Source organism: Rattus norvegicus, chromosome 10 (genome assembly GCF_021556685.1).
Source record: "Rattus norvegicus strain SHRSP/BbbUtx chromosome 10, alternate assembly SHRSP_T2T, whole genome shotgun sequence".
NCBI lineage: Eukaryota > Metazoa > Chordata > Mammalia > Rodentia > Muridae > Rattus > Rattus norvegicus.
In genome coordinates, this window is record NC_141543.1 from 54,564,525 (window position 1) to 54,590,557 (window position 26,033).

The 26,033-nt window shown below is 49.5% G+C and overlaps 1 protein-coding gene and 2 long non-coding RNA genes across 3 annotated transcripts in view; 2 read left to right on the top strand and 1 right to left on the bottom strand.

The window, feature by feature from the left end:
* The first annotated feature begins 3,062 nt into the window (after nucleotides 1–3,062).
* LOC148002913 (uncharacterized) lies at nucleotides 3,063–8,584 on the top strand. The gene is made up of 3 exons (XR_015631720.1): nucleotides 3,063–3,214; nucleotides 4,946–5,161; nucleotides 7,216–8,584. It is a non-coding gene; the product is annotated as an uncharacterized LOC148002913 (long non-coding RNA).
* A 408-nt stretch (nucleotides 8,585–8,992) lies between these two features.
* Nucleotides 8,993–26,033, bottom strand: part of Cox10 (cytochrome c oxidase assembly factor heme A:farnesyltransferase COX10) — a 112,708-nt gene continuing 95,667 nt past the window's right edge. The window contains 2 exon segments of the mRNA NM_001398997.1: nucleotides 8,993–10,836; nucleotides 21,113–21,345. Of these exon segments, the coding sequence (NP_001385926.1) occupies nucleotides 10,430–10,836; nucleotides 21,113–21,345 (640 nt within the window). The 3' untranslated portion in view covers nucleotides 8,993–10,429.
* Nucleotides 11,700–14,203, top strand: LOC148002914 (uncharacterized). Its single transcript, XR_015631719.1, has 2 exons — nucleotides 11,700–12,383; nucleotides 13,015–14,203. It is a non-coding gene; the product is annotated as an uncharacterized LOC148002914 (long non-coding RNA).

Consider the following 26,033-nt stretch of genomic DNA (forward strand, 5'->3'; position numbering starts at 1 on the left):
ACGACTTCCTGTGGGAGAACCTTGTTTGTGGCAGGCATTTTCCTCTTTCTCCAGTGTCTGGGCACTAACTGTCCTTGGTCCTGCGAGCAGGCTCAGGACCAGAGAGTGTGTAACTCCTTGTCTGAGTCCCCATGCAAATCCAGGCCACAGGAAGGTGGAGAGGCTGACTTTGCTGGCTTCTCAAGAAGTTTCCCTCTGAGACCCTCCAACTCCACACATGCCCTGAGGAAGCAACAGAGCCTTACAAACTAAGAGAAAGCTGCTTAAGTTCAAAGGCACCTGCATGATGCTCTTGACCCTGGGGACTCTGCTTTACTCTGACTCTGAACAAGGCTTTGACTTGGGGAGTCTTAGCAGGTGGTAAAAGGCATAGGCTGTCACCTAGTCAATGACTTCACACCAACATCATCTGGGTCACCTTCCTCTGGGCTGTTTCTTCTTTTGCAGAGAGCTTGGGCTTGCAGGAAGGACACAGCTTCCTGCCTTAGCTAGGGCTGGGAGTGTGGGGATGTAGAGAGCAGTGTGAGCCTGCTTTGACTGGCACATCTCCTCAAGGCCCTGGGACTCTTTGCAGCCTCCATTTCCATAGAGTGTGACTGACAGTAAAAATAAGCATGAAGCTAAGTCAGGCCCACTGAGTCCTGTCCTGCTGTCCCAAGACTTCCTGTTCTCTACCAGGGTCAGCAGAGTCTTTGCATTTTTCTCTGGAGATACTGTAGGGAGAAAAGTAGATGCCTGGTGGCATCCCCAGCAGCTACAGCAGGACGTGGCCTGTGGCAGGCAAGGGAATGATCTTTCCAGAGGCTTTAACAGCTTGAGGGAAGTGGTCTTGCCAAGAGGGCACTGAGACCTACCTGACCCCTGGATTAAACCATTCCTGGAACTGACCCCTGGATCAAGCCATTCCTGAAACTGTTCACTACTTGAACCACAAATTTCTGCAAATTTCTTCTCTTGACTGAGTCTACTTCAGCTGGATTCCTGTCATGTGCAGGATGGATTCAGACTGAAACTAGGCTGGTCAAATGGTCACCTCACAGGGAGACATTCTGCCTGGGTAAGCTGCCTGTGATTAGACAATAGGCTTAGCAGGAAGACTAATAAGTTTTTATCCTAGTCTGGTCCTGGGCAGATGCTTGGTATTTTGAAGCGAAGTAAGTTCCAAACAGCAGTGTGAGGAATCTGGGTCTGAGTGGAGCTAGGATTTGGGTCATGTTTTTAAAATGGCTAACACCACCATTATCATATTAGCTGTACTGGCTAATGGGACCTGCCATGCTGGTTTCATATACACGATGCATAAATCATCCTTGACCGAACTCAGCCTTGACCCCTCCCCTCCCTTCTTCCTTGCCCTGCCCCCAGCCTCTGCCCCGCCCCCAGCCTCCTTCCCAATTTCTAGTGCTCTATTTTCAGGTGTCCACACTAACCCACACCTCAACATTGAATCGGGGCTGCTTGTCACCCTGCCAGCGCTTGTTTTGGGACAATAGCTGTTCTTGCAAGAGTGACATGGACTCTCACTGGTTTTGGTCTGTACTCCGTCCCTAACAGCTAACTCAACAAAGCATTTCTTATGTCACCGTGGCCTTTTGTGTTCCTTCTGAGAACTGTCCACTCAGATCTCAGAGTAGGCAGGTTTCGAATAAGCCTTCCCATTCTTCTTGTTTGGAAAAAAAAGTGCATGCCCTGAATTAACTGGTGGGTTTTTCCAACGTATGGCTCAGGCTGAGGGTAAGGAGGTTGGCAAGAGATCTTCCAACTGTGGCACCTGACTGGTGAGCTAGGGTTACCATCAACCAGAAAGCAGTCAGTGTTGGGTCTCCAGCAAACCGGCATCAGTAGGAAGAGTTTTCCTTGAGTGCCAGTCACTCAAGATGACTTTCCTAGGGTTGCCAGAGAGGCCTACGTGTTGCAAAAGGCCATAGTGTATGTCTTACAGCGCAGAGACATCCCAGGGGTGGCAAGCTTCTTCAAGCATGAGACTAGCAATAGAGGGTGCCTATGACTTCAAGCAATAGAAGGGGACATCAGAAATGGCAGAGGAATGTCCTAGGCACTGTGTTCAATTACCCTGTCTCCTGTGTCCCTGCCTGGAACCCTGGTGATGCAGTCTATGGGTTCACTCTCTCTGTAAGAGAAAGAATAGGAACAAAAGGAGAACAGGTAGGAACAATCTGGTGCAGCGTGGGCCGAGGCGGAAACACACATCACAGCGAACAGCATCAGCAGTTGTAGAGAGACATTTATTGGGGGTGAGGGGACACATGCATGGCAGACACATAGAGGAAAAGGCCCTCAGAACAGCAGCTGGGGGACTTGGATTGCCAAAAATAATCCTGTCTCTTATTGAGCATGGGAGGTTTTAAAGCCTCTGAAGCGGCCCTCCTCCAGAAAGCTAGGCTGGTTGGTGGGCCCAGAACTCTTGTGTGACATGTCCTGAGCAGGCCTTGGACTTGTTGAGCCAGTAGATCCGGAGACAGTGGGGGACAAAAGCCAAGGAGGCTTTTGTTTTAAGCTGCCAGGCTTCTGTCTCAAGTCAGGAGCGGGTGAGGAAGAAGCTGGGCTCTCCTGGGAATTCACTACCTTTATTACCTTAACCGTGGCTCCTAGGTCTGCCTACTAAGGAGTCTAACTCCTAGTCTCTAAGTGTGAGTATCTCAAGTTCTTTTTCCAGCCAAAGATCCAAATCAGGTCTGAGTGGTTTTCTCCCTTGCCCCCATCCCCTTCTGTCTGCCGGGATGCAGGCCTGATATAGCTCACCTGTTTTCTCCACGTCTTCAAGCCCACTTTCTCCATTGTGTGGGCTGAGCTTTTTTCCTATAGCACTCACTGGATGCTGCTGCTTTCCAGGTCATCTCCTCTGCGGGCTCCCCTATAGCTTTGGGTACAGTCTATGTTGTTTAGATTCCTGGCAGATGGCTCCCTGTTTCTCTCTTGACTCCCCTTCCCCATCCCTGCCTGGCTTTTAAACTCGGGCCATGCTGAGCGGCTTCTGCTTCCAGGCACCTGCGCTCCTCCTCCTCCCTCACCTTTGTTCACCCGCCTCTGGCATGTCCCAGCCTCCAGTATTCAGCACGATGCAGTACCAGTTGCGCAGGCTCAGTTCTTCTTGTGTACACAGAAAGCAATGGGGTTGATACAATACTGGATTACAGCAAGGAAGGAAAGAGCTGGAGGCTGAATTCTGAGTCTGGCTCACATCTGATGACAGGTACGAGCCCCAAATCAAGGAAGGATAAACGAGACAGAAGCGGGGTCATGGTGATGCTGAGTAGGGAGACCTAGTAGAGCTTAGAGTCCAAAGACCCGGGGAAAAGGACCCTTTCTACTTTCTGTCCCCACAATGCTGCCTGAGAGCTCACACTCTGGGATCCAGCTTGCTACTGCAAGGCACCTCTGATAATCTGTGGCTCCAGATAAGAAGGAGTGAATGGGACTTAGTCCTCCCCACCCTCTCTCTGGGTGTTTGGTGCCAGCATTGTTTGCTTTGGGCTTTTCTCTTTGTGTTTGTGTTTGTTGGGGCAGGGAGGAGGAAGGCCTTGTTTGTGTTCGCCTGGATACTCTGAGTTGTTTGTCTTAGGCACCGCCCCTCCCTCTGTGCAGATAGGGCAGGGAGGAAGGGTTACCCAGCCACATACCTTCCTCTCTCTCTTCCCATGTCCTCCTGCAGTGCCCCCTGGCTGTCGCCTAAACAAGAGACCTGCTCTCCCAAAGACCCGGGGACTTCATGGCTTCCCCTGAACAACAGAGCCTCTGCTCATGGGGTTCCTGGGCCCTTGGCTTTGTCTGCGCTACCTGCTCCTCCTTTGGTCAATCTGGAAGGCTCTGTCTCAGCTGGTGGAGACATGATGCTGATTCTCATGCACTCTGGAGATGAGGGAGCTCAAATTTGGTGGTGGTTGGTCCTAGTGCTGGAGGCCTGTAACCCCAGCACTTAGGAGGCAGCAACAAGATCACAGTTCAAGACAGTGTGGGCTAGGGTGCATTCAAGGCCACCTTGGGCAAGTTAATGAGATGCTTTCTGGAAATAAAGTAGATATGGGCTCATGATACATTCCAGGGTAGGGCGAGTGGGTCAGTCTTGGGGGTGGTATGCTGAGTGTTTTATGTGCTGGAGGTAAGAGTGATGTAAACCTGTGTTTACAAAAAAGCGAGTATGAGATACATCAACCATGCCTACCACCAGTGATGACTGTTAGGAAAGACGATGCTGGGGGCAGTGAGGAGCAATTGGAGCTGGGCTAGGGCTGGGTGCTGCTTGGTAAAAGGAATGCTTCCTAAGGTGTCATTTTACTGAAATTAGGAGGTGCCCCGAGAGATGAGCAAAAAGGAGGTGGGGAAGCCAAAGAAGAGGAGGAGGAGGAAGAGGAGGAAGAAGAGGAGGAGGAGGAAGAAGAGGAGGAGGAGGAGGAGGAAGCTGGAAGGCATTGAGGTTGGGTGGTTCTGGGATGGTGCACGGTCAGATTATGTAGGCCTGGTAGCCCAGACATGACAACTCGGGTGTCTGGATTATTCTGGTTGCCATGTTAAAAAGCCTAGGTGAGGCTGTTAAAAGCAGGGGTGAGGGTGCAAAGGACGATGCATTCGGAAGCTTGAGAGGTAGTTACAAGTTGGTGAACGGTGATGGTTACCATACTGATGTATGACCAGGCCAGCCAGTCAGAATTTAAGTTTGGAGTCAGATGCCTTGTCTGTCATATGTTCTATGATGAATGGGATGGTGTCTCAGTCAGGGTTTCTATTCTTGAACAAACACCAGGACCAAGAAGCAAGTTGGGGAAGAAAGGGTTTATTTAACGTACACTACCACGTTGTGTTCATCACCAAAGGAAGTCAGGACTGGAATCAAGCAGGTCAGGAAGCAGGAGCTGATGCAGAGGCCATGGAGGGATGTTACTTACTGGCTTGCTTCCCCTGGCTTGCGCTGTTTGCTCTCTTATAGAACCCAAGACTACCAGCCCAGGGCACCACCCACAAGGGCTGGGTCCTCCCGCCTTGATCACTAGTTGAGAAAATGCCTTACAGCTGGATCTCATGGAGGCATTTCCCTCAAGGGAGGCTCCTTTCTCTGTGATAACTCAAGCTTGTGTCAAGTTGGCACACAAAACCAGCCAGTACACATGGGCCTATCTACTAAGGGACAAAGCTGACATCAGAGGTGAGTATTACAAGCTCTCTGTTCCAGAATGTTATTTCACTTCTGACAGTAGGTTAGGAAACTAAAAGGTGCTGGGAGTGTAATCTGCCTGGCATGAGGCCAATTATACTTGGGTTTGCAAGGTGATCTTCTTCAATGGCTCTCTAGGAAGTAACTTACCAGATATAACTGTATTTAAAAAGGCATAGAAGCTGGTGGGGAAAGGCCAAAGTAGTGTGTCAGGCCAAGGGACTTCCTGGGCCTTTCTTATTCCCTCCTCGAGCTGTGTCTAGTCACCTGGTTGGCTGACACCACTGAGTAGATAGATGGAGTACTCATGCCACTAATGGAGTGATTGGGGGACCTTCTTGGGTAATCACGACATGCTTCAACTCCAGAGAAAGAACCAGGCTAGTACCCCAACCTGCTCTCCACTGAGGTCAAGGGAGGCAGCTGTTTTCTTGGCCACTGGAAGCCCCTTGATCTGTTTCCTATGGGGTTCTGCCGCTGGAACTACATAGAGCCTCATCCTCATAACTGCCTTATCACTTGAAGGGCGTTGGGGAGTAGGAGGGAGGGACATGGAAGGCAAGGGAGAGAGGGTATCAGAGGACTGGGACCCTGGCACTGGCAGAAGTCAGAGGAGCAAGTGTTCATGACATGCGGGCCAGTAAGCAGAAAGGTTCTGCTCTGTTCCCAGCATTCCACTGGGCAAAGATGTACAAGGGCCCAGTTATTTCTTAGCAAAGCCAGTAAGAGATAAGGACTGACGGACAGTGGAATACAGAAGAGAGAAGCCATGAGTAGATGCATAGCCTTGTAGAGGGTCATAGCACAGCACCATAGAGCTCCACACTCTTGTTTCTGGCTATCAACACCAGTGCCTGGGATCCCTAACATATATTTAAAGTACTATAAGGTTAGATATTGCTGGGACCGGTGAGATGGCTCAGCAGTGAAGAGCATGTACTCCTGGGAAGAGGACCCAACTTCAATCTCCAGCCCCCATAGTGGGCAATTCAGCATCATCTTTAACTCAAGCTCTGGGGTATCTGATGCCCTCTTATGGCCTTTGCAGGAAACTGCATCCACCTGCGCATATATCCACATACAGATAAACACATACATGTATAATTAAAAATAAAAAAAAATCTTCATTAACAGCCATTTCTATTGGGTATTAGAGCCTATTTTTATTTTTGAAAAGAAAAACTGACTGAGGAGAAATGGCATCCTCTCATGGCTAAAGTCTTTCAAAGATGGATGTCAGTGTGTGTGTGTGTGTGTGTGTGTGTGTGTGTGTGTATGTGCGCGCGCGCGTGTGTTTGCTTGCCCACATACACATCCTCACACACACCACACCCTCACACATACCACACACACACACACACACCACATACACACCACACTCACATACCACATACACCCTCACGCATATCACATATACACCACACACACCACACACACGCTCTTACACATATCACACACCACACACACACACACACGCACACACCACACCCCCACATATACCACACATGTACCACACATATAACCACATATACACACACCACACACATACACACACATACCACACACCACATATACACACATACACATACACACCACATACACACACACACCCTTACACATACCACACCACACACACACACACCACACACACCTCCTCACACACACCACACATGTACCCCCACACACACCACACACACACCACACACCCCTCACAAACACCACACACACACTCACACATACCACACACTACACACCCCCTCACTCATACTACATACACACCCCACACACACACCCCACACACATACCACACCACACCACACATACCACACCACACCACACACACCACACACCCCCTCATACATAGCACACATGCGCCACACACACACCACACCACACACACACACACACACACACACACACACACACACATTATAAAGTCTGCTCAGCTTACAACAGGATTGGGCCTCTACATTAAGTGCACGGGGTCTCCCGCCCACCGCCTGTGACAATGCAATAGGAACAGCAGTGTCTGTGTCTCCCCACAGGCCTGTGCTGACTTAAGAGTCACAGCTTGCTGCTGGTGCCCAGCATCTGGCACCTACACAAGCATCTGGCAGCCCTGGAAAGGCTCAAGAGTCAAACATCCCTGGAAGCTTCTATTCGTGGTGCACCGTTTCCATACTGCAGAGAAGCTCCAAATCCCAAGTCCAACCATTGCAAATTGGAGACTCTCTCCACCACGTCAGAGTTTTCATAGAAGCTACAAGTTTTTCCACACTGGTGGCACCTGCATCTAGCCAGCACCACACATTACCGCCCATTCTGTGGCCCCAAGACTAGGGGGTGTCGATACAGGAAGGTCCTAGGCCTAGAAAGATAGGGAAATACTTGCTCACATAGGCCCAGTCTTTCAGGGTTTGGTCTGAGTCCCCCATGTTCAAGTTCCCCTGGACTCTAAGAAATCTCTAGTGGGTAGGAATCTTAGGACACTGGACTGTAGAAAGCAGAGTGCCCAGGAAGACAGGCCATGATGTCTGTGGGAGCTGCGGTGTCTGGTGAGTGGGCCATCTTGAGCACAGAGAGCCCTAAGGAAGTTTGCCAACAGCCTGTTGTGGGGCTCTACATGGAAGATGGCTGCGGAGAACACTGGAGAATACAGTGAGGTCTGAGTGTAAAGAGATCTAGTCAGACCTCTGACAGGATGGGGAGGCCCCTATGGAGATTAACAGTAGAAGGCAGCTGATAGTCTGGACGGCTTTGAGGAGAGGCTAGGCATGAAGATGTGCACTGGCATCCCAGAACTGTGAGAACTGTGACGGAGACAGCTGAGTGAAGAAGGAAGGCAGGCGTGTTTGGCTCAGGGTGTTGGAATGCTTAAGCTATGCAAAGGCAGCTTGTCCTGAGAAGACTGTGGCAGGTGAATGTTACTACCTTATGTGATTGACAGGAAGGCACTAGGGTCCTATCACACCTTCAAGGGCTCCCAAAGGCCAGAAGACAACCTACCAGGCCCTGTGTTTTAGAGGCCCCATCACTCCCACACCACAGTCTGGGGATCAGGCAGTTGTGGTCTTTGGATGACATCCTAGATTCAAATAATGATGGTAGCAATTAACAGATAAAGATTACGTGGACCAAACCTACAGTAGAACGGTCACTTAAGGACAGTAAAAGTTTATCATCTGTAACAGTAAGTCAGGCTTGGAAAGACCAACATCATGCAATTCCATTTCTATGTGGGCTCTGCCCTGTTGCTGCGCTTGGTGTCATGTAACTGCAATCCCAGCATGTGGGAGGTGGACACACATCAGGGATACAGGACATCTCTGAGCTGCATGAAACCCTATCTCAAAATCACTATCACAACCAAACCAAACCAAACCAAAGGAAAATAAAAACTATTTAAACCCAAAACAGGAGGGTAGCTGGCTGGCTGAGGAGTTAGGGGAGATTATGGCCAGACAGGGAGGGAGGACGGGAGGGGCATTATTTATTTATTTTTAAAATACTGTGTGATGTAGTAAATACAGTAAAAAAAATAACATACATTTCAAAAACCACTAAACGTCAAATATCATCACCATACAGTGATACCCACTTAAGACAACGGTTATGCTAGGATCCTGCTATGTGGATTCATAAATCATATCATTCTGTGCTCTATAAATAGATACAAGTATAATTGTCAATTCACAGTTAGGAAAAGTGAAAGAAGGAAATACAGAGGAGTTGTAGCTGGCAGCTAGCTCCTGGAGGAGGGTGCAGGGCTGAACCTTGGGGGGCTTGGTATGACTGGGTAACACAGGACACACACTCTGGTTCTTGTATTCTCCGGTAACTGTTTTATTACAGGAGGAGGAGAATCAACACTTTACAGGCTTAAAAGCTACAACAAGTCCTAGATGCTCTTTGCAGACATCCTCAGTCCCTGTTCCCACAGGAAACAGCCAGGAGGTAAGGTTACAATAGGTAGAAAGAGGTACCAGGCACCCTGTCCGCAGTCGCTCTAGACACAATCCTACTCCCCACCCCCTCTTTTTTGTTTTGCTTGAGTTCAAACCCTGAGTCCAGAGCTAAGCAAGTGCTCTCCCTTTGAGCCATGGCTCAAGCCTTCCACATTTTAAGAATAGTCCAAATTCAAGAACCGTTTTTCACGTGGTTTAAACCACCCCTTGAAGGAATCCTGACAGGGCACAGTACCCTGGGAGATCATTGACTCAAACACTGCCAAGCTCCACAATTTTAAGGCAACATTCCTCTCTGTGGGCCTGAGGGAGTACACAACAGACTGACGACTTACAGGTACCTGCATTTTCTATTAGAGGCCATGAAGTCCCAGAACTGGACTCATGGCCACTAGGAGCCCAGCTGGCCCTCTCTGAATACCACTGGGCACAGAGGCCAATTTCTGGACTCAGGAGGCAAAGTGTGGAAATGTGGTTTGCACAAAAGGGATAAGAATGGGCGCAAAATGGCTGCTGACCCAGTTCACCCTCTCCCTCAGATTATGCCGAGTGATGCCCTTCCACAAAGAAATGCTTAGACCACGCCTGAGAGAATGATGAACATGCGGTGTGTCTCCTGGGGTTTCTGAAGTCCTGATATGGGGTGGGATTGAAGTGATGGTGGGTGCTGGCAACGCAGCCTGGGATTCCACAGGCAACTGTTTGGAATCCTCACTCCCGGTGAGCAGCCCAGGCAAGGAGTTCTGATACTTGAGGGAATTCACGGTTGAGAACACTGGTAGGTAGGGAAAGCTAGTCAGGCCCCATCTCACTGGCCGAGAAGGGGTGCTGTAGCCAAACTATGTGTTCTTCTGAGGCAGTGTATAGGACCTTCAGGATGCAGGACTTCAGAGGTTGGGGTCACAAGCACTTGCCTGGTTGAGCAACGACCATGGTGGCCTCCAGGTGGGGTATGTGTGTGTGTGGGGGGGACTGGGGTGGGGATGGGGAGGAAGATGTGCATATACATCATGTGAGGGAGAGAACACAGGGCTGGAGGAAAAGGTGCATAAAGACCTTTGAGGAGAAGAAATCTTCTTCTTCTGTACTGACTCCGTATGCTAGTCCTTTCTTATCTGGGAAGCAGTCTGACTGACATTAAAAGCACTGGTAAGTGAAGACACAGCACCAGATGACACCACTCAGTTCCCCTCTTGCTGGAACCACAATACCCTTCCTGCTGGCCCGGGGCAGTGCTGTACCTGCGTGTGTCTGCATGTGTCTGCTCTCATGGTCCCCACAGACTGGCTGCCTTTCAGCTCGGAGCCTCTCCCTTGTCCCCCTCCTGACCTGGCCGCTGCTTACAGGTGAGCATGAGCAGCAGGAGCAGGGGCAGGTGCCACAGGCTACAGAAGAACAGTTTCCTTGAGCTCTTGCGGTCCGCGTCCACATAGAAGCGGAAGCCGAGGTAGGAGATGTACAGGTTGATAGGGAGGGAGATGACAGGGAAGACCCATGTGGTGATGTCCAGGACAGGGGCAGCAGTCGACAAAGCAATCAGGGCCAGGCAGTGGCGCAGGGCCACCCGCCGGCAGAGGGCTGGGTGGGTGACAGACATCATGCAGTAGCCTCCTCGGGAGTAGTCTTCACGGAGGCCCCAGCTCAGGGCGTTGAAGTGGGGGAACTGCCAGGAGTACAGGATCCCTCCCAGAAGAAGTGCTCCTGTGAGGAAATGTGGGGAGAAAAGGAAAGAGTTAGGCACCAGCAGACATCTCCAAAGCAAGGCTCTCTCAGCCTCGAAGTGAACTTGGGAGGCCTGTGCTCAGGTGACCAGCAACCTGTCTCAGCCCTTCTGTCTCAGGCTTTCTAATGCTGTGGCAAACACCACGACCAAAGACATCACAAGAGTTTGTTTCTGCTTACAACTCTCAGGTTAGAGGTTGCAGCAGGAACACAAGGAGGAACTAGAGGAGGAACTGAGAGACCATGGAGGAATCTCAGTGCTTAGTGGCTGCTCTCCATGGCTTGCTCAGCCTGCTTTCTTATGTAACCCAGGACCACCTGACCAGAGCTGGTGCTGCACCCAATGGACTGGGCCTTACTATATTAATTAATTATGACGATGATGTCCCAACAGAGCCGTCTACAGTCCAATCTGATGGAGGCATTTTCTCAGCTGGTGTTCCTCCTCCCAGATTATTCTAGCATGACCAGCAGTACCATTCCCACAGGAGGGATTCCCAAGGGAGAGGCTTGTTGGAAATAACAAGAGAGGCACTTTCTTGTTTATTAAGATAAGAGTCTTGGCACCCATTCCAGTGACACACATAGGACACTTATCTTGACATGGAGACTTCTTGGGAATTGGAAAGCAGGCAGGGAAGGCTGGGGCAGCTGAAGGAGCAAATGGTGGTGACTGAGAGTCTTCATGTTTGATGGGAAAATACAGGTAACTTTTCGACTGGTGGTGGAGATTGTCAGGGCACAGGGCAGCTTTAAGGACCCCAAGCATCGGGTTGGGGATTTAGCTCAGTGGTAGAGCGCTTGCCTAGCAAGCGCAAGGCCCTGGGTTCGGTCCCCAGCTCCGAAAAAAAAAAAAAAAAAAAAAAAAAAAAAAAAAAAAAAAAAAAAAAAAAAGAAAAAAGAAAAAAGGACCCCAAGCATCACGTTTGGGAAGCCCTAGTAGCTCTCACGAGTTGTCTTGGACCCATAGGCCTTGGGCTGAGTATGAGATACAGTAGTGATGGCCACAGAAGGGGGTGGGGTTATGACAAGGGCAGGAAGTGTCTTGTCAAGGAAAACTCATTGTGGCAACAGAACCAGGGCATGGGTGAGGGAGACAGAAGAACCCAGAGGAGGGATGGTAAGGCTCAGAGCTCCAGGTGGGTTTTATTCTAGAAATGACCAGAAAGAACAAACTTGGCACTGTTAAACCTGCAGTAATGGGGACTCTTTCTCCAGTACTGCCCCTCACTGTCCCTTTAGCCTCTGGTGTGCCAACTGTAGTAGTCTGTGTTGTGCAACAGAAAGTTTGGTTCTACTTAGAACAAGGGAGCCCAGATAGAAGCTCAGTTTTGGAAGAGCAGCAAGCTGTTGTTTTTGAGAGGAAGCTGGTATGGGTTTGGCTCATGTCACAAATGAAGTCACTTCAGGATCCACAGCTTAATGGACTGCAGTCAGAAAACCACCCACAGCTCCGCCTGATGCACTTCAACTGCCTCTGCTCACAGAAGAGAAGGAAAACAAACCACTTTCTTCATCAAGATAAGGTGAGTTGGGGCAGGAAGGCCTGAGTCAGCTCAGGGCTGTGGTGGGGCCCCCCTTCTTGGTGGGGCGAACAAAGTGCTCTGCACCCCCTCAGCCTCACTCCTCCAAGAAGTCCATTTTTACTGGGTCCGCCTGTCCTCCCTGACAGCGGACACCAGCTGCCTGCTAGAGGACACTGTTTTGGGGGGCAGGCAGGGGGAGGGGGTAATGTTTCTCTGCTGGGCTCTGGCCAGGGAAGGAGACAACACATATGGAGTTATAGTTTGTGGGAAGTGACACCTTAGGGACAGGCAGGACTTGCAGGCACCTCACTTGGCTTGGGGAGCGAGGGATGGCCCCTGCAAGAAGCACATCACAGGGCAGGCTGCCACCTACTCATTTAGGAAGACTTTGTTCTCTTCCTTTTTTTTCCTTTTTAGAGATGGTGTCTCATTCTCAGGCCAGTTTGGGTTGGAATTCTCTATGTAGCCCAGGGTGGCCTCAAACTAGAAGCAATCCTCCTGCCTTACCTCCTGTGTGCCAGGATTACTAGCACATGACACTACACCCGGCTTCTGCTTCTTTTAAGTAAGCGCTCTCATTTTCTTAGACCTACCTGGGAGAAACATCAACTCTTCTTTCCTTTAATCACAGGCGCCATCTATGGAACAGCTGTGACCTGTGGGAGTGGGCCCTTAGGAGTGACTTTCTGAGGCTGCTCAACAATGGCTACCCCAGAGCACATGCAGCACCCAGCACAGTAATCCCCTTGCTCATGGGAGAGACAGAGAAGCACAAGCACCGTGCATGAATGGACAGCAGGAGAGAATGCTGGCCCAACCAGAGTCCTGCTCTCAGCACAGTCTTCTTATAGACACTTGGGAGACTTTTCAGTTCACTTCAAAACTATTATTACTACAAGAAACAACTGGGGGAAGGGGTGCTGGCCCTCATTTCCATCTCTGCCCAAGTCCAGAAATGCTCTTCTGTCACTATTGACGAAGGAAGCTCAGCAATCCAGCCACACAGTGCCTTCCCGGAAGGGCGAGGAGCTAAGGAGGAGCACTAACCATGGGCATGCACTTTGGTAATTCCCTTGGGGATGCCTGGTGGGGACCTGCTTCCCACACTGAAGTCCAGTCGCTGGCCCCCACCATCCACACATGGCCGTGTAAGGACAGACCCCACTGCACTGGCTTTGGTCCAGCAGGCTCCTCTCTAAGTGTGGCCCATGACGCTCATCCACTCCCTGCCTGGTCAGGGTTGGCCAGCTGAGGAGGCAGAGCTGTCCCAGAGCTCCAGGGTCACAGGCCTTAAAGCTGGTGGGTTTTTTTGAGGACTAACATGTGTGGTCAGCCTTGGTGCAATAGACTTCTACGGAGAGACAGATAAAGGGAGCATGAAGTGGGGCAGGTTTATCAACCACACAGGAGACGAAAGGCCACATTCAAGCCGTCTGGAAACAGGAACACCAGTGGGCATTTCCAGCTTGTAGACTCCTTTGCGAGGGACTGGGGAATAATGAGGAGGATGTGCAGCAGGCACCTGGGGTTCTCTCTACCTTGGCGTGTGTGATGGTTTGTATATGCGTGGCCCAGGGAGTGGCACTATTAGGAAGTGTGGCCTCGGAGTAGGTGGGTCACTGTGGCGGTGGGCTCAAGACCCTCATCATCGCTATCTATCTGGAAGCCAGTCTCCACTAGCAGACTTCAGACGAAGATGCAGAGCTCTCAGCTCCCCCTGCACCAGGCCTGCCTGGATGCTGCCATGCTTCCACCTTGATGATGATGGACTGAACCCCTGAACCTGTCAGCCAGTTAAATTAAACGTTGTTCTTATAAGACCTGCCTTGGTCATGGCGTCATTCACAGCAGTAAAACCCTGACTAAGAGTGCTCTTTCTACCTTCCATCACAGACTCTGGAGAAGCGGCATTTGAAGGGTAGGAAGCACAAAGCTCCGACCCTTCTCTGACCTCCTCCCTAGAAGTCTGAGGCCCTCATGAATTCTTTCCAGAAGTCAAATCCCCCTTGGTTCACATCCAGAGTCCTCATCCTCCAATGTTACCTGGCGTCGCCAGTGCCAGTTCTATGGGCATTCTGCACCAGACACTATGTTCCGCTGAGGATGTCCAGCGCCCTTAAAGCCAGAACCAGTTCCAGTCTGCAGTGACATCAACGAGAACTGAACAAACGCAGCTTGTCTGCAATTATACTATCAGCAACACACTTACAGCACTTTCTTTCACAGCCTTTTTCTGTTCTGATGTTAAACACTGGGTAAAACACAGGGTTCTAAATATCCTGTTAATATTTCTACAAAAGTCAGACTTGTTTTGTCTTTGAATTCCAAAGATAGGGTTTATTGATGGTGGTGGTGGTATTGGTCTTTACTCCCAGCACTCAGGAGAGGCAGGCAGATTTCTGTGAGTTCAAGACCAGCTAGGTCTACACAGTGAGACTCTGTCCTGTCCCACCCCTACCCGCCCCACAAAAGAAGGAAAAGAGACGCTCTGGCTCTGGCTCCGTTTATCTTAGCTAAGTCCTGCTCCAGGCCAGTTAAGGTAACATCTCAGGAAGAGACACTATTGCGTCTGTCTGAGTCAAGTGGAGACAGGATTTTAAAGGAAATCTTTTCAAACGCTCGGGTTCACAGTGCCGGGCATTTAGTAAGCCTTTCATAAATATTTGCGGAGTGAGTGAGTGGAGGAACCCCCCTGACTCTCTTCTCTCACCTGGGACTACCGGAGGGAAATAACGTGGAGAGCGGGTTAGGGTTTGCAGTTTACCAGCCGAGGTTAAAACAACTCACTCTTTTTTTGTTACTAAAGCCATCCATCTGCCAAGTGTCACCCCCTGATAAGAGCCCATTTCTGAGTCCTCAATTGTAACCCAATGCTGGTTGACATAATTAATGTTTACCACACAGCACCTGAATTATAAACCAGGCTAGCAATCAACTCTAAACGACTCTTACCATCTTCACCATGAAGGAGGCTCAATGAAGACTAATAAAACAGGGGGTTTCTCTAGATTTAGGAAATGACAACACAGAATCCCAGCATCTCTAAGAAATGAGATGATGCAGGGAGGTGGCGTTGGAGAGGGGGAGGGAAGAGAAGGCAGCAAGCCTCGGATAAACAGTCTCTGGAGATAAACACTCCTGAGAGGCCTAATGTGTATGGCTCCAGGCCGCTTCCTGGGGGCTGAGTGTCAGCTTCAGCCACTTATCTGACCAGGCCCCCAAGGGACTTCTTCACTGGGGTTCCAGCAGGTCACTTGAGCCACTGCCATCACTGCTCCCCAAACCAAGTGCTTCAGCTCCTGAGGCTGCAGGTCAGCCTGGTCAGCAGCTGGAGACCGCCTTCCTGAGTTCTATCTAGCCACAGAGTATTTTTAATGTTTCCTGTTTTAAAAAATTAATAAAATAAAGGCAGGATGATTGGGTAGGTGGGAGGAAAAGGCCACGTCTGAAGCCGAGGAAAGTGGGTACAGGTAAAATCCCATCATAATGGCTCATTCCAAAGACAGAAGGGCTTTGTAAAAGGAAGGCACCCCCCCCCCCCCACAACCCCCAGTGCACAGAAGCAGTTGGCTGCCGCACCCTGACCGCCTTGATATGACAGCCACAAACAAAGCCTTTGGCTGTGCGGCTGGGAGAGAGCTGAGTGGTTTCCAGTCCTCCATGCAGCTATAAAATAGCAAGTATCAAGAACAACTGACATTTGTTTAGCTTTCAGGATTCTCGCCTGCTAATGTGCTTAATCCTCTTCATCACCCCCAAATCCCACCTCACTTGTCCTGTGATGGACGACAGCCCAGCCCAGGCAGATCTGAAGCTGCCAGGGCCTTCCCAACCAGAGCACCCTCAGCACAAATGCTTTTCCACCATTGGAAACAAAGGGGGGGGTGGGGTGGGGATCAAAGTAGTTGTGGGAAAAGACTCAGAATCTCATGGGATATATTCCCTCCATGGTGTTTTGTCCTTGCAGGCGAGTGGAGGCCAGGGAAATACTTCATTGCCCAGCAGCCTGTGAAGGACATCACCCAGCCCTGTGGCTAGCACAGAAACTACAGACAAATCCATGCCAACAAGGGATGGAGAGTGCTTCTGGACATGGTCCTTGCCCTTTCTCCCTGGGTGGGTTACCTGACACACAGGACTTACCTCACACCCACTGTCTCCTATATACTCCTCTCTGCAGGAAGGACCATAGGCCACAGGACTTACCTCACACCCACTGTCTCCTATATACTCTTCTCTGCAGGAAGGACCATAGGCCCCAGGACTTACCTCACACCCACTGTCTCCTACATACTCCTCTCTGCAGGAAGGACCATAGGCCCCAGGACTTACACCTCACATGCTGGCGAGCAGCTTCCTCTTTAGTCCCGACCTCTAGCTACTGAGCCCAACTAATGTTTTGCAGAGGGAGACATGGTCAGGGCCACTAAAATGTTGGTGCTGGTTTATATGGGCACTGGTTTCTAGGGTGGGGAGTGGGGGTAAAGGAACAGAGGAAATTCAGTCAATCTGCCTCCTTTTAAACCCTCCGCCTAACCCCGATTTGTTGGAGTTAACAAGGATCAAAGGGTGATCAGACTGATGCTTCATTGAGATACTGACCAGGGAGGATGAAGGGCAGGCCCAGGATAGGTAGTTGTATAAGGGAGAAGAGCAGCGAGTGTGAAGCGGAGGGTGGGGGGTGAGAGAAGGCGTGTGGGCCTGAGCCATCAGTGAAGGCAGGCTCTGCAAACTCACAGGAGAACCTGCTGTGCACCCCTATGTAAGCAACCCCAGTGCTCCAGACTCTGCTTGTGCAGTCACCATGCCTCTTCACCATCTTTTACTGCACTATCAATTCCTCTGCGGGCGTCACGGCCGGCCTGGTCTCGGCCCACACAACTTCATCTCTCTGCCTCTCAACTAATAGGCTCACATTCCTTCACGGGTCCACTGGTGTCTTTCGAGCCTCATCTGGGGAGGAGTGGTGAGCCCACACCCACAGAAGACCCTAAGCTAAGCCTTAGTAATGTCTGTCTGTCTCTCCTAGACGCTCAGGCACAGTTTCATGAGGTCAGGGGTGAGTTTTGTATCTCTCAAAGCCAGGCACAAGTAGGGCTCCAACACCTGCACAGTGAATGACTACGGGCATTAGTTTGTTAAGCTGGTAAACTGGCAGTGCCCGGGCTGAGCTGAGCAGCTTAGTGAGTAGTCTCCCAGCGGCTCCTGCTTCCTTAATTTAATACCTACTTGGCCTTCAGAGTCCTCCTCCTGTAGGTATTCCAAAGACTGATACTTTGGACTCTCTAAAGTCACTACTCCTGAGGCTCAAAGGCTAAATGGGCTGGAGATACCACAGAAGGAAGGAAAGGCTCTGCCACTTTTTTCCTCAGAAAAGCTCTTTCCATCTACCCATGCTCCCCAAGACCACCACAAGAACCCTGGTGGTCGCCGACCTCTGTAGACAGAACACATGATACTGTTCATAGTTTGAACAAGCATCAGTCCCACTCTCTAGGAACTTCTGAGGTACCTAGGGCTGGGGCTCTTTAGAATTCTGTCTTTATAAACTTGAGCACTGGGGTTCCTGGACCAGGGGCATTAGCAGCATCTGGGAACTTACTGATGTGACATTCTTAGACACTACTAGAGCCACATAAAGGCCCAGTAGCACTCTGGGAAAAATGGATGGGCTCTGAGCCTGTGAATCTAGGACAGGTCCATACATTAATCACTGTTAAAGGGCACACATATCAAGAAACAGACACAGCTTCAGAAAGAGTCTTTGCTTCTAGGCAGTGTTTTCTGAATGAACTTTCTGGAGAGAAAATCAGTTTGACAGACACTGATGATAAATAAAAGGTATATCACAGCTCACAATTCAGACCGTAGTCGGTCCGCCCAGTCACTTTGGATCTTGAGCAGCAGGGCAGCAGGGCAGCAGGCATGTGGCAGAGGAGGCTGCTCACCGAGGCCCTGGCCCTTGTGAGGATGTGTCCCCATGACCTATTTATCTAACCCCGCTCCATTCTCAAAGGTTTTGCGCTGTGCTGTCAGTATGGCAGCCACGAACCAAATGTGGCTCTGCGCACCTGACGGCTAGTGGGCTCGAGGAAACTTACATCTATTGATTTAAAAATGAAATAGCTATCCATGGTTAGTAGTTACCATCCTGAACAGGGCAGTTCTGTAAGATGACTAAATTGTACTAATTTCATTCAACTTAGGTCCTAAAATGCCAGCAGTAATTACTTGTAACACACTCTCTTAGGTTTCTGCTCTCTGTAAATGGAGACAGGTCCTTACAGATTTGTTCCTTCTCGCCTTGGCTCTGCTGGATGAACACCACGAGCCTTCTTCCACAGAGCTAGCGTCACCTTTCCTGTACCTCCTCCCCAACGGTTAGGTATATGATCATCTGTTTTCTCTTTGAAAGTGTTTTACTAAGGTTCTCCTCAAGCTTGTGCTCCTCCTTCCCCAGTGCACTGAGCCGATGGGTTAGAAAATTCCAAGACACAGAACAGAAGTCAGTGTGGACGGCTGACCAGGAAATGTCCCCTGGTGGTTTCAGAAATCTTCTGTCTCATGCCAGGTTCTGTTCAAGCTGGTGATAGACACCATTTTCCAGACAACTGCGTACTCTTCATTTGGTTACAAGGCATGCCTGGCCCCTCTGCCTCCCGTCACTTACACGTCTGCATACAATTAAAATTGGGGTTACAGAAAGACTGTGTAAAACTTAATCTTTTTCTCTATATACACATACGGGTATATAAATGATCAATTTATTTATCTTTGTGTGTGGGGACAGAACATATGGTATATTCATGTGTGTGTGTACAGTTGCACATGCCTGCACACAGGAGTTTGTGACTGTGAGTCTGATCGTTATGTTGTGAGTTGAGTATTATGTTTGTTGGCATTCTTCTAAGTTCTGCTCAACAGTTACCTAGCAACACCCATGTAGGCCTGGCTTGCTATTAAAGGGACTGATTGGCCTCTCCCTCTCTCTGACTCTAACTCTCTTCTTTCTCTGATACCTTTCTCCCTTTCTCCCCTCTGGCCAGCCTCCTCCCCCCCCCCTTTCTCTCTCTCTCTCTCTCTCTCTCTCTCTCTCTCTCTCTCTCTCTCCTTCTTTGTCCCCTCTCTTTCTCTGCCTCTACTCCCTTCTCAACTCCTTTTCCCATGTCACCATTTATACTACATCTGTCATATGGTACCTGGGCGGGAGGGGGTGTCTCAGCATGAGCTCACTGAGTCAGCCCTGCCCACTGTACCAGATTGTGCTCTACAAACATGCCCAGGGTTCTATAAAACACATCTTGGTTTTACAAAACACATCAATGTTCACTGTCTTTTAGTTATTGTTGTTCTTCTTCTATGCACCAACAGTCTGGGGCCCTTACTGGATGCAGCGTTCTTTCAGATTAAATATATATATTTAGTATGTGTGTGTGCACACATGGAGGTGAGAGGACAACTTGCTTAAGCTGGTTCTCTCCTTCCACCACATGGATCTCAGGGATTGAACTAAGGTCACTAGGCTTGGTGGCAGATGCCTTTATCTAATAGCCCAACTGCTGGCCTTTACATTTTCAATGCCCCAACTTCTGTCAGTGTACAAAATAAATTTCCTCCTCGTCTAAGTTATCCACAGTAACAAGCCCTCTGTCCTCAGAACCACTCTACAAGGAGAGACTATTGTGAACTCCAAGTGGCAGATTAGAAGACTGCCAGAAGGGGCCACGCTCAGGTCCAAGGTCAGCAGCAAACAGGCGCTCAGATCTGGCTCTGGAGCCTTTTGCTGCTGCTGCCTCCCACGTGGATGAGGCTTGAGCTTAGTTTATCACAGAGTACATAAGCTTTAGAATGCTGTATTTGTGTATTCATTAAACCCACCACTTACAGGATATTAAAACCATTCTAGGAGACGATCATGGCAAAGGTGTAATGGCATTTGTGTGTCTGCCAAATCAGAGTGTATGAGCTTTTATGAAGTTTCAGAAGTGTGGCTCACAGGGCGACGGTGTGTGGCCACTGCCTTTTGATCCCTCATGTGAAAACTATGTACTTACAGATATTGCAGGAAACCTCACCACTTCCTTCCTACGTGTCGGTCAAAACACCAATTACTTGACTAATCAGACTGTGAAGCTTTCCTCAGATGGTAAAGTGAGCTATTTTCACCCCACAAATCCAGCTGTGATACACCACCAAACACTGTGGCGCCACTGGGCCCTTCTGCTGTGGACAGCATGAACGGTCTCAGCAAACCATGTAAAAGCAAACGAGGAGCTAATGAAGGTAATCTGTCCTCTCACAAGGGAAAACGAGCCTGATCCAGGGGAAGGAGGAAGGCTTGTCAGCCAGGTGACATGGCTTTAGCAGGGGACGGGGGTTCCTAACGGATCCCAAACAAATCAGCTGGTCCTTGTGTTCTGATTCTATCACTCTTTTGGGGCCTTTCCTCCCTCTATCTGCAGTCCTAGGCTGAGACAGCAGTGCCTTCTGATTTCTCTTAGGCCTTCCCTATGTCTCCCATGCTCGGATGACACGGACCCCTTCAGCTGGGACTTCCCCATCAACACTTTTGCCACAAGAGTCAACAGACTAAAATGAAACTGCTCCAAGCCCTGTGGGGCCTTGTACTGGCAGGTGCTGGGTCCACTTGGAAGACTCGGGAGCTCTCCCACTGGCACTGACAACCCTGTCTGTTGAGAAAAGCCACTGTTGCACGAGGGGACACTCACCAGCATCGAGGCTTCCAGTGGCAGCTGTCCAGCCCATGACAGGAGGAATGGCACCAACCACGGCTCCAACCCAGGTATTGGCGATGCTGACCCTCTTCAGTGGTGTGTAACAACAAGTATACAGGAAAATGTTGAAGACCCCCAAGGCCCCGGTCAGTGGATTCACTCCCCAGGTCAACAGGGCCACTCCTGGTACAGCACAGCAGGTGGCAAAAGACACGGCTAGCAGGGGGCTGGAAGAGAGCAGAGGACATAGTGAGCACGGTCCACTTAGCTTTGGTCTGCAGCTCAAAGCGCACACTGACGTGGAGCTAGCATCTTCACATTCATGGAGGATGATGGGCCCTCCTTCCCAGTTGTAGAGTGACTTCCTGAGACCGTAAAGAAGCTCGGGTGGGAAGCAGAGCCCTGCACTCCCCACACCTGCAGGTCCCCTGACTCATCTCCTCTAGGGCTGACGTGAAGGCTTAGCCAGGGCTACTTTTAAATAAGGGACAGATGCAAGCAATAATGCAAGTTCTGGACAAAAGCAGGATCCCTTCTGGAAGCCATTCTACTCATTTGTTGCACTTTGAAGTGTCACCAAAGCAGGGACAGCAAACATCAATGTTTGCCCTAGAGAATCTGCATGATACATCCCCAGTGAAGTACAGGCTTAAGGCCCTACAGTCCTTTACCAGGATCAACACCAGGAGGCTGGTTCACACTGCCAATGATGTCACTTGGTTTGTGGATTTGACTGTCAACAAGAGGTCACAGAGGGCTCTGTATGTAAAAAGAACACTCCAGAATGTGAAAGATGTTTTGAGTCTCAATATGTGTGACCTCCTGGTTCCTGTTTATATACACATTTGTTTTTTTCTTAGGGAGTCAATGGAGGTTACTTAAGCCCGTGCTTTCTGTGCAAAAGCCACAGTTCACCTCCCAAGAAAATCATGTTTGCAGTGTTCTGGTACCCACTCAATTATAGGTTCCACAAAATGCTTCCTGACAAGTTCTAGTCATAACTTAGCAGCTTCTAATGGGTTTCAGTTCTACTGATGTAAGTTCTCCAAGGGTGGCCATCTCTTGAGGCAACGCCCCTCTGTTGTCAGGCTGTGGTGTGCTTCCTCCGCTGAGTGGTGCTCTGGATTTTGAGTTGGGCTCCCTAAGAAGGACTAACTTAGAGAGTGAGGCTGAATTAGACTCAGCCTCTTCCTGCTCCAAAGGAGGGTGAGCAGAGAAGCAGCAGCTCGAGTGTCATGTGACACCAGTCCACTGTGCTGGGACACTAGGTAAAAATTCTGCTTGGCTCTCATTTAGCTGGCCCTTTCTACTCAGGGACTATGGTCTGCCCTGCCTGGAAGGTAGGTCAGAGCAGAATGGGTGTCCTGAGGAAAGAGGGGACACACAGGGACAGGGCTGTCACAGGTAACAGGATTGAAGGATCATAGTTCTTACTAAGTATAAGTGCTACTAAGAAGCTTGGCCTGGTAGAAAGTAGGTAGGTTATGGGGTTCCTGTGAAGGATCCTAGGGGGCTTTCCCCAGCCTTACACCCACTGCCTCAGGTCAAGATTAGGCCAAGTACCAGCTCCCGCCTCGGGTCAAGGCTAGGCCAAGTTCCATTTTCCACCCACAGTTCTCGGGAGGAGCAGGGACATTCTTGAAAAACGGAAGAGTGTACGGATAGTCACGTGACCCTCTGGTCCCAGACAGAGTCCGAATGCACGTCATATGCTTACTAGCCAATAGATTCAAAGGTCAATATGCCTAGCCAATAAGTTTGAACTGTAACCTTGCTGATGTAACCTGTACCCCTAAAAACTATAAAAACTACTTGTTATAGCCATTGGGGTTGCCTTCCAGTCACTTGCCATGAGGTGCTGATTGAAGGATGACCCCGTCTTACTTGGGGGGTCTCCTGGTAGTTAAGACTCACTCTGAGACTTACAGGATGACCATGGCTACCGCGAAGACCTGAGTGCATCTGCACCCACCTGTCCCTGGCCACCTCTTTGGAACCTACAGCCAGTGAATTCTGATGGACTCAGGAACCCTCAGTCTTTCCTTCTCTCTGTGTCTCCATCCCTCCCACCCTAACAAGTCTTTCTGTCATCTGCTGTTTCTGCTCCTGCTGGGAAAGGCTCTGAAAACATACTGGTCAGAGCACTGCAAGAGCATGGTTAATCACAGCATCTGGCTAGAGTTCACCTCTAGCCTGTGTCTTGTGTGGCCCTGAACTAACTGCTCACCTTTCTGGGAGCCCTAGTTTTACTCTAGCTCCCAAGAGTGTGGACAGATGTCTTAACATAGCAGTGACAATCAGTGGGATGATTAACACTCCCTTTGCTGGTTAACAGAGATTTCTACTAGGCTCCTCTCAGGGACCTAGGCTTGCATCATCCCTCGCTGCCCAGCAGGTGTGGAGCCAGGTGACAGCTAATAGAGAGGACAGCTCAGTACCTATGCCCCACTTCTACTGACGCTCTCTCTGTCCCCACATGTTCCCAGCAGGCCTCTCTTCCTCTTTCTGTTCTCTGTACCCTGCTCTCACTGCTTCTACATCTTTTTCAGGTCCCCGTTCCCTTCTCCCACAATAAATCCTCTTTATACTAAGTCTGTCACAAGGTGTGGTTGGCAGGGACACGCCGGGAACTCCCTTACTCCCACCGCTGCATTCTATCACATTATATTTCCTAGCACCACTCCTCTGGGTTCAGGGAAACAGGCTGTCTGTGTTCTCATGGATGTGAGGTGTGGATGCACACCTCGCTGCTTTTACTCACTTGCCTTCCTAATCTCTTTCATTGGTTTAGTTTTTATTTTTATTTATGTGTGTGAATGTTTGCCTACATGGCGTGTGTGTGTGTGTGTGTGTGTGTGTGTGTGTGTGTGCGCGCGTGCGTGCCTGGTTCTTGAAGAGGCCAGAAGGGTCAGATCCCCTGGGACTGGAGATGGCTGTGAACTACCATTTGGGTGCTGGGAACTGAACCAGGGTCTTCAGCAAAGGTACTGAGTGTTCTTAACTCATCGTTCCAGCTCCGCCCTTCACCTCTGTTGTCTGCCCCAAGCCATGCACATCCCTCCCCACCTCCCCATTGTTTGTTAAATCTCACTGTCTTCCTACTCCACACATCCTACCTCCTGCTGTGAGTGCTATCTTCAAAGTGAAGCTCTAGATAGAGTGTGGTTCTGAGTTGGACATACACCTTTGCCTTCTCCATTATGCAATTTCCCACTGCCTTTACTCACTTCATTCCTGAAACAGATTTCTCTCAACCGTAACAAGCACTGGCTGACATGGAACCATATGACTTCCTAGCATAGCATGCAATGGAACTCTCCAGATGAAAGATCAGGAAGCCGCATTGGCTATCTCACCATGCCCAGAAGAGAGAAGGACCTGAAAACCAGTGTAAACATTCTAACCCTTCTTCTTTCGGTAAGCCAGCTCCCGGTTTATGAAAACAGGTCTTCCCATAGATGGGGCTCCAAAGGCTAGTTTTATTTTGAGTGGAAAAAAATGTAGTTCATAAACATATTTATTTTTCCTGAATTGGTCCTTGTATTTAAATAAAAAAAAAAAAAAAAAAAAAGGAAGAAGAGAGGGTTGTTCCCGTCGCCAAGGGCCGGGGAAGTAGTTGGGTCCAGGGTGTGTTAGTGCTATGAAAAGCCCTTTCAGAAAAGCACACATGAATTTAATTTATTGAGATAGGCAATTTGGGTGGAAGTTTGGTTTTTGACCTGTGTTAGAAACACAAAAAATCATAAGGCTTGATTTTAGCATTTAAATCAATATGCTCAGGGGCATGAATGAAAACCAAATAGGCTGATGGGCTGTGCAAACAAGAATGAAGATATTACCCAGCATGCCCTGCGAAGCTCAGCACCAGGAGAGAGCACCCCAAGTGGAACCTTCAGAGCACCAACGGGCTAATTTTACTGTTGTATTTCATTTTTGCCAAGATTCTTATTGTAAATGTAATATACATTTCAAGTCAGAAAATTTATAGCTATAAAAATAAAAAGTAAACAATTCTGAATTATTCAGAGACAGATATGGTGTACGTCTCTGGCCTTATCCTGTGCTATTATAGTTACTTTAAAGTAGGGCACTGAAAACGAAGCCAAACCAAACCAAAAACTTCCAACAGGACAGATATAAAACAGTATCATGTCTTCAAAACAACTACAGCACCCCTTCCCACCAAACAAACAAACAACAAGTTTTAAAACCAACAAAGTAAAATTTTTTCTGGTGAGGATAGACTCAAGACAAGCACAGTGACTTGGCGGGTGGGCCTCGGCTTGGGTTTGTAGACTGGTTCATTAGCTGAAGCCAGAGTTCCCACTGGCCTTGGGTCACACTGGCGGACTACCCTGCAGAGCCTCTCATTTCCTGGGTCGGCTTAGGTCTATGGGGGCTGTCAGCGGGAGCTGTCTCCTGTGCCTCAGATTTCCATCAGTGCTCACCGACTTCCTGACAAGGACGGACAGACACAGTGAGAGGACAGAGTGCTCACTGCCCTGCTCGCCGTTGGCTGGAGCAACAGATAGGGGAAGCATCTACCTTAGTGGGTCAGGATGGGAGGACAGAGGGGAAATGCCTCAAAGAGGACTTGATCTTATCCTCCTTTACTTAATTAACGCAGGGATTAAAGGCGTGCACTGCCATATCTGACTGGAAGGGAACGTTTAAACCGAGACCCAATGACAGATGAGAGGGAGAAGGGCAAAGAGGCAGAGAAGGCCCTGTGTGACAGCGAAGTGGGTAAGGGCGTCTCAAAACCTCTTGACCTGACTTTAACCTCAGCTCTCTGGGTAGGAAAGAAACAACTCTTGAAAATTGTTCTCTGATTTCATACGTGCTGTCAGTCACTCACGCATACAAGCATGCAAGTATGCATGTACTACTGCATGAATAAACGCAACCTAGAAAT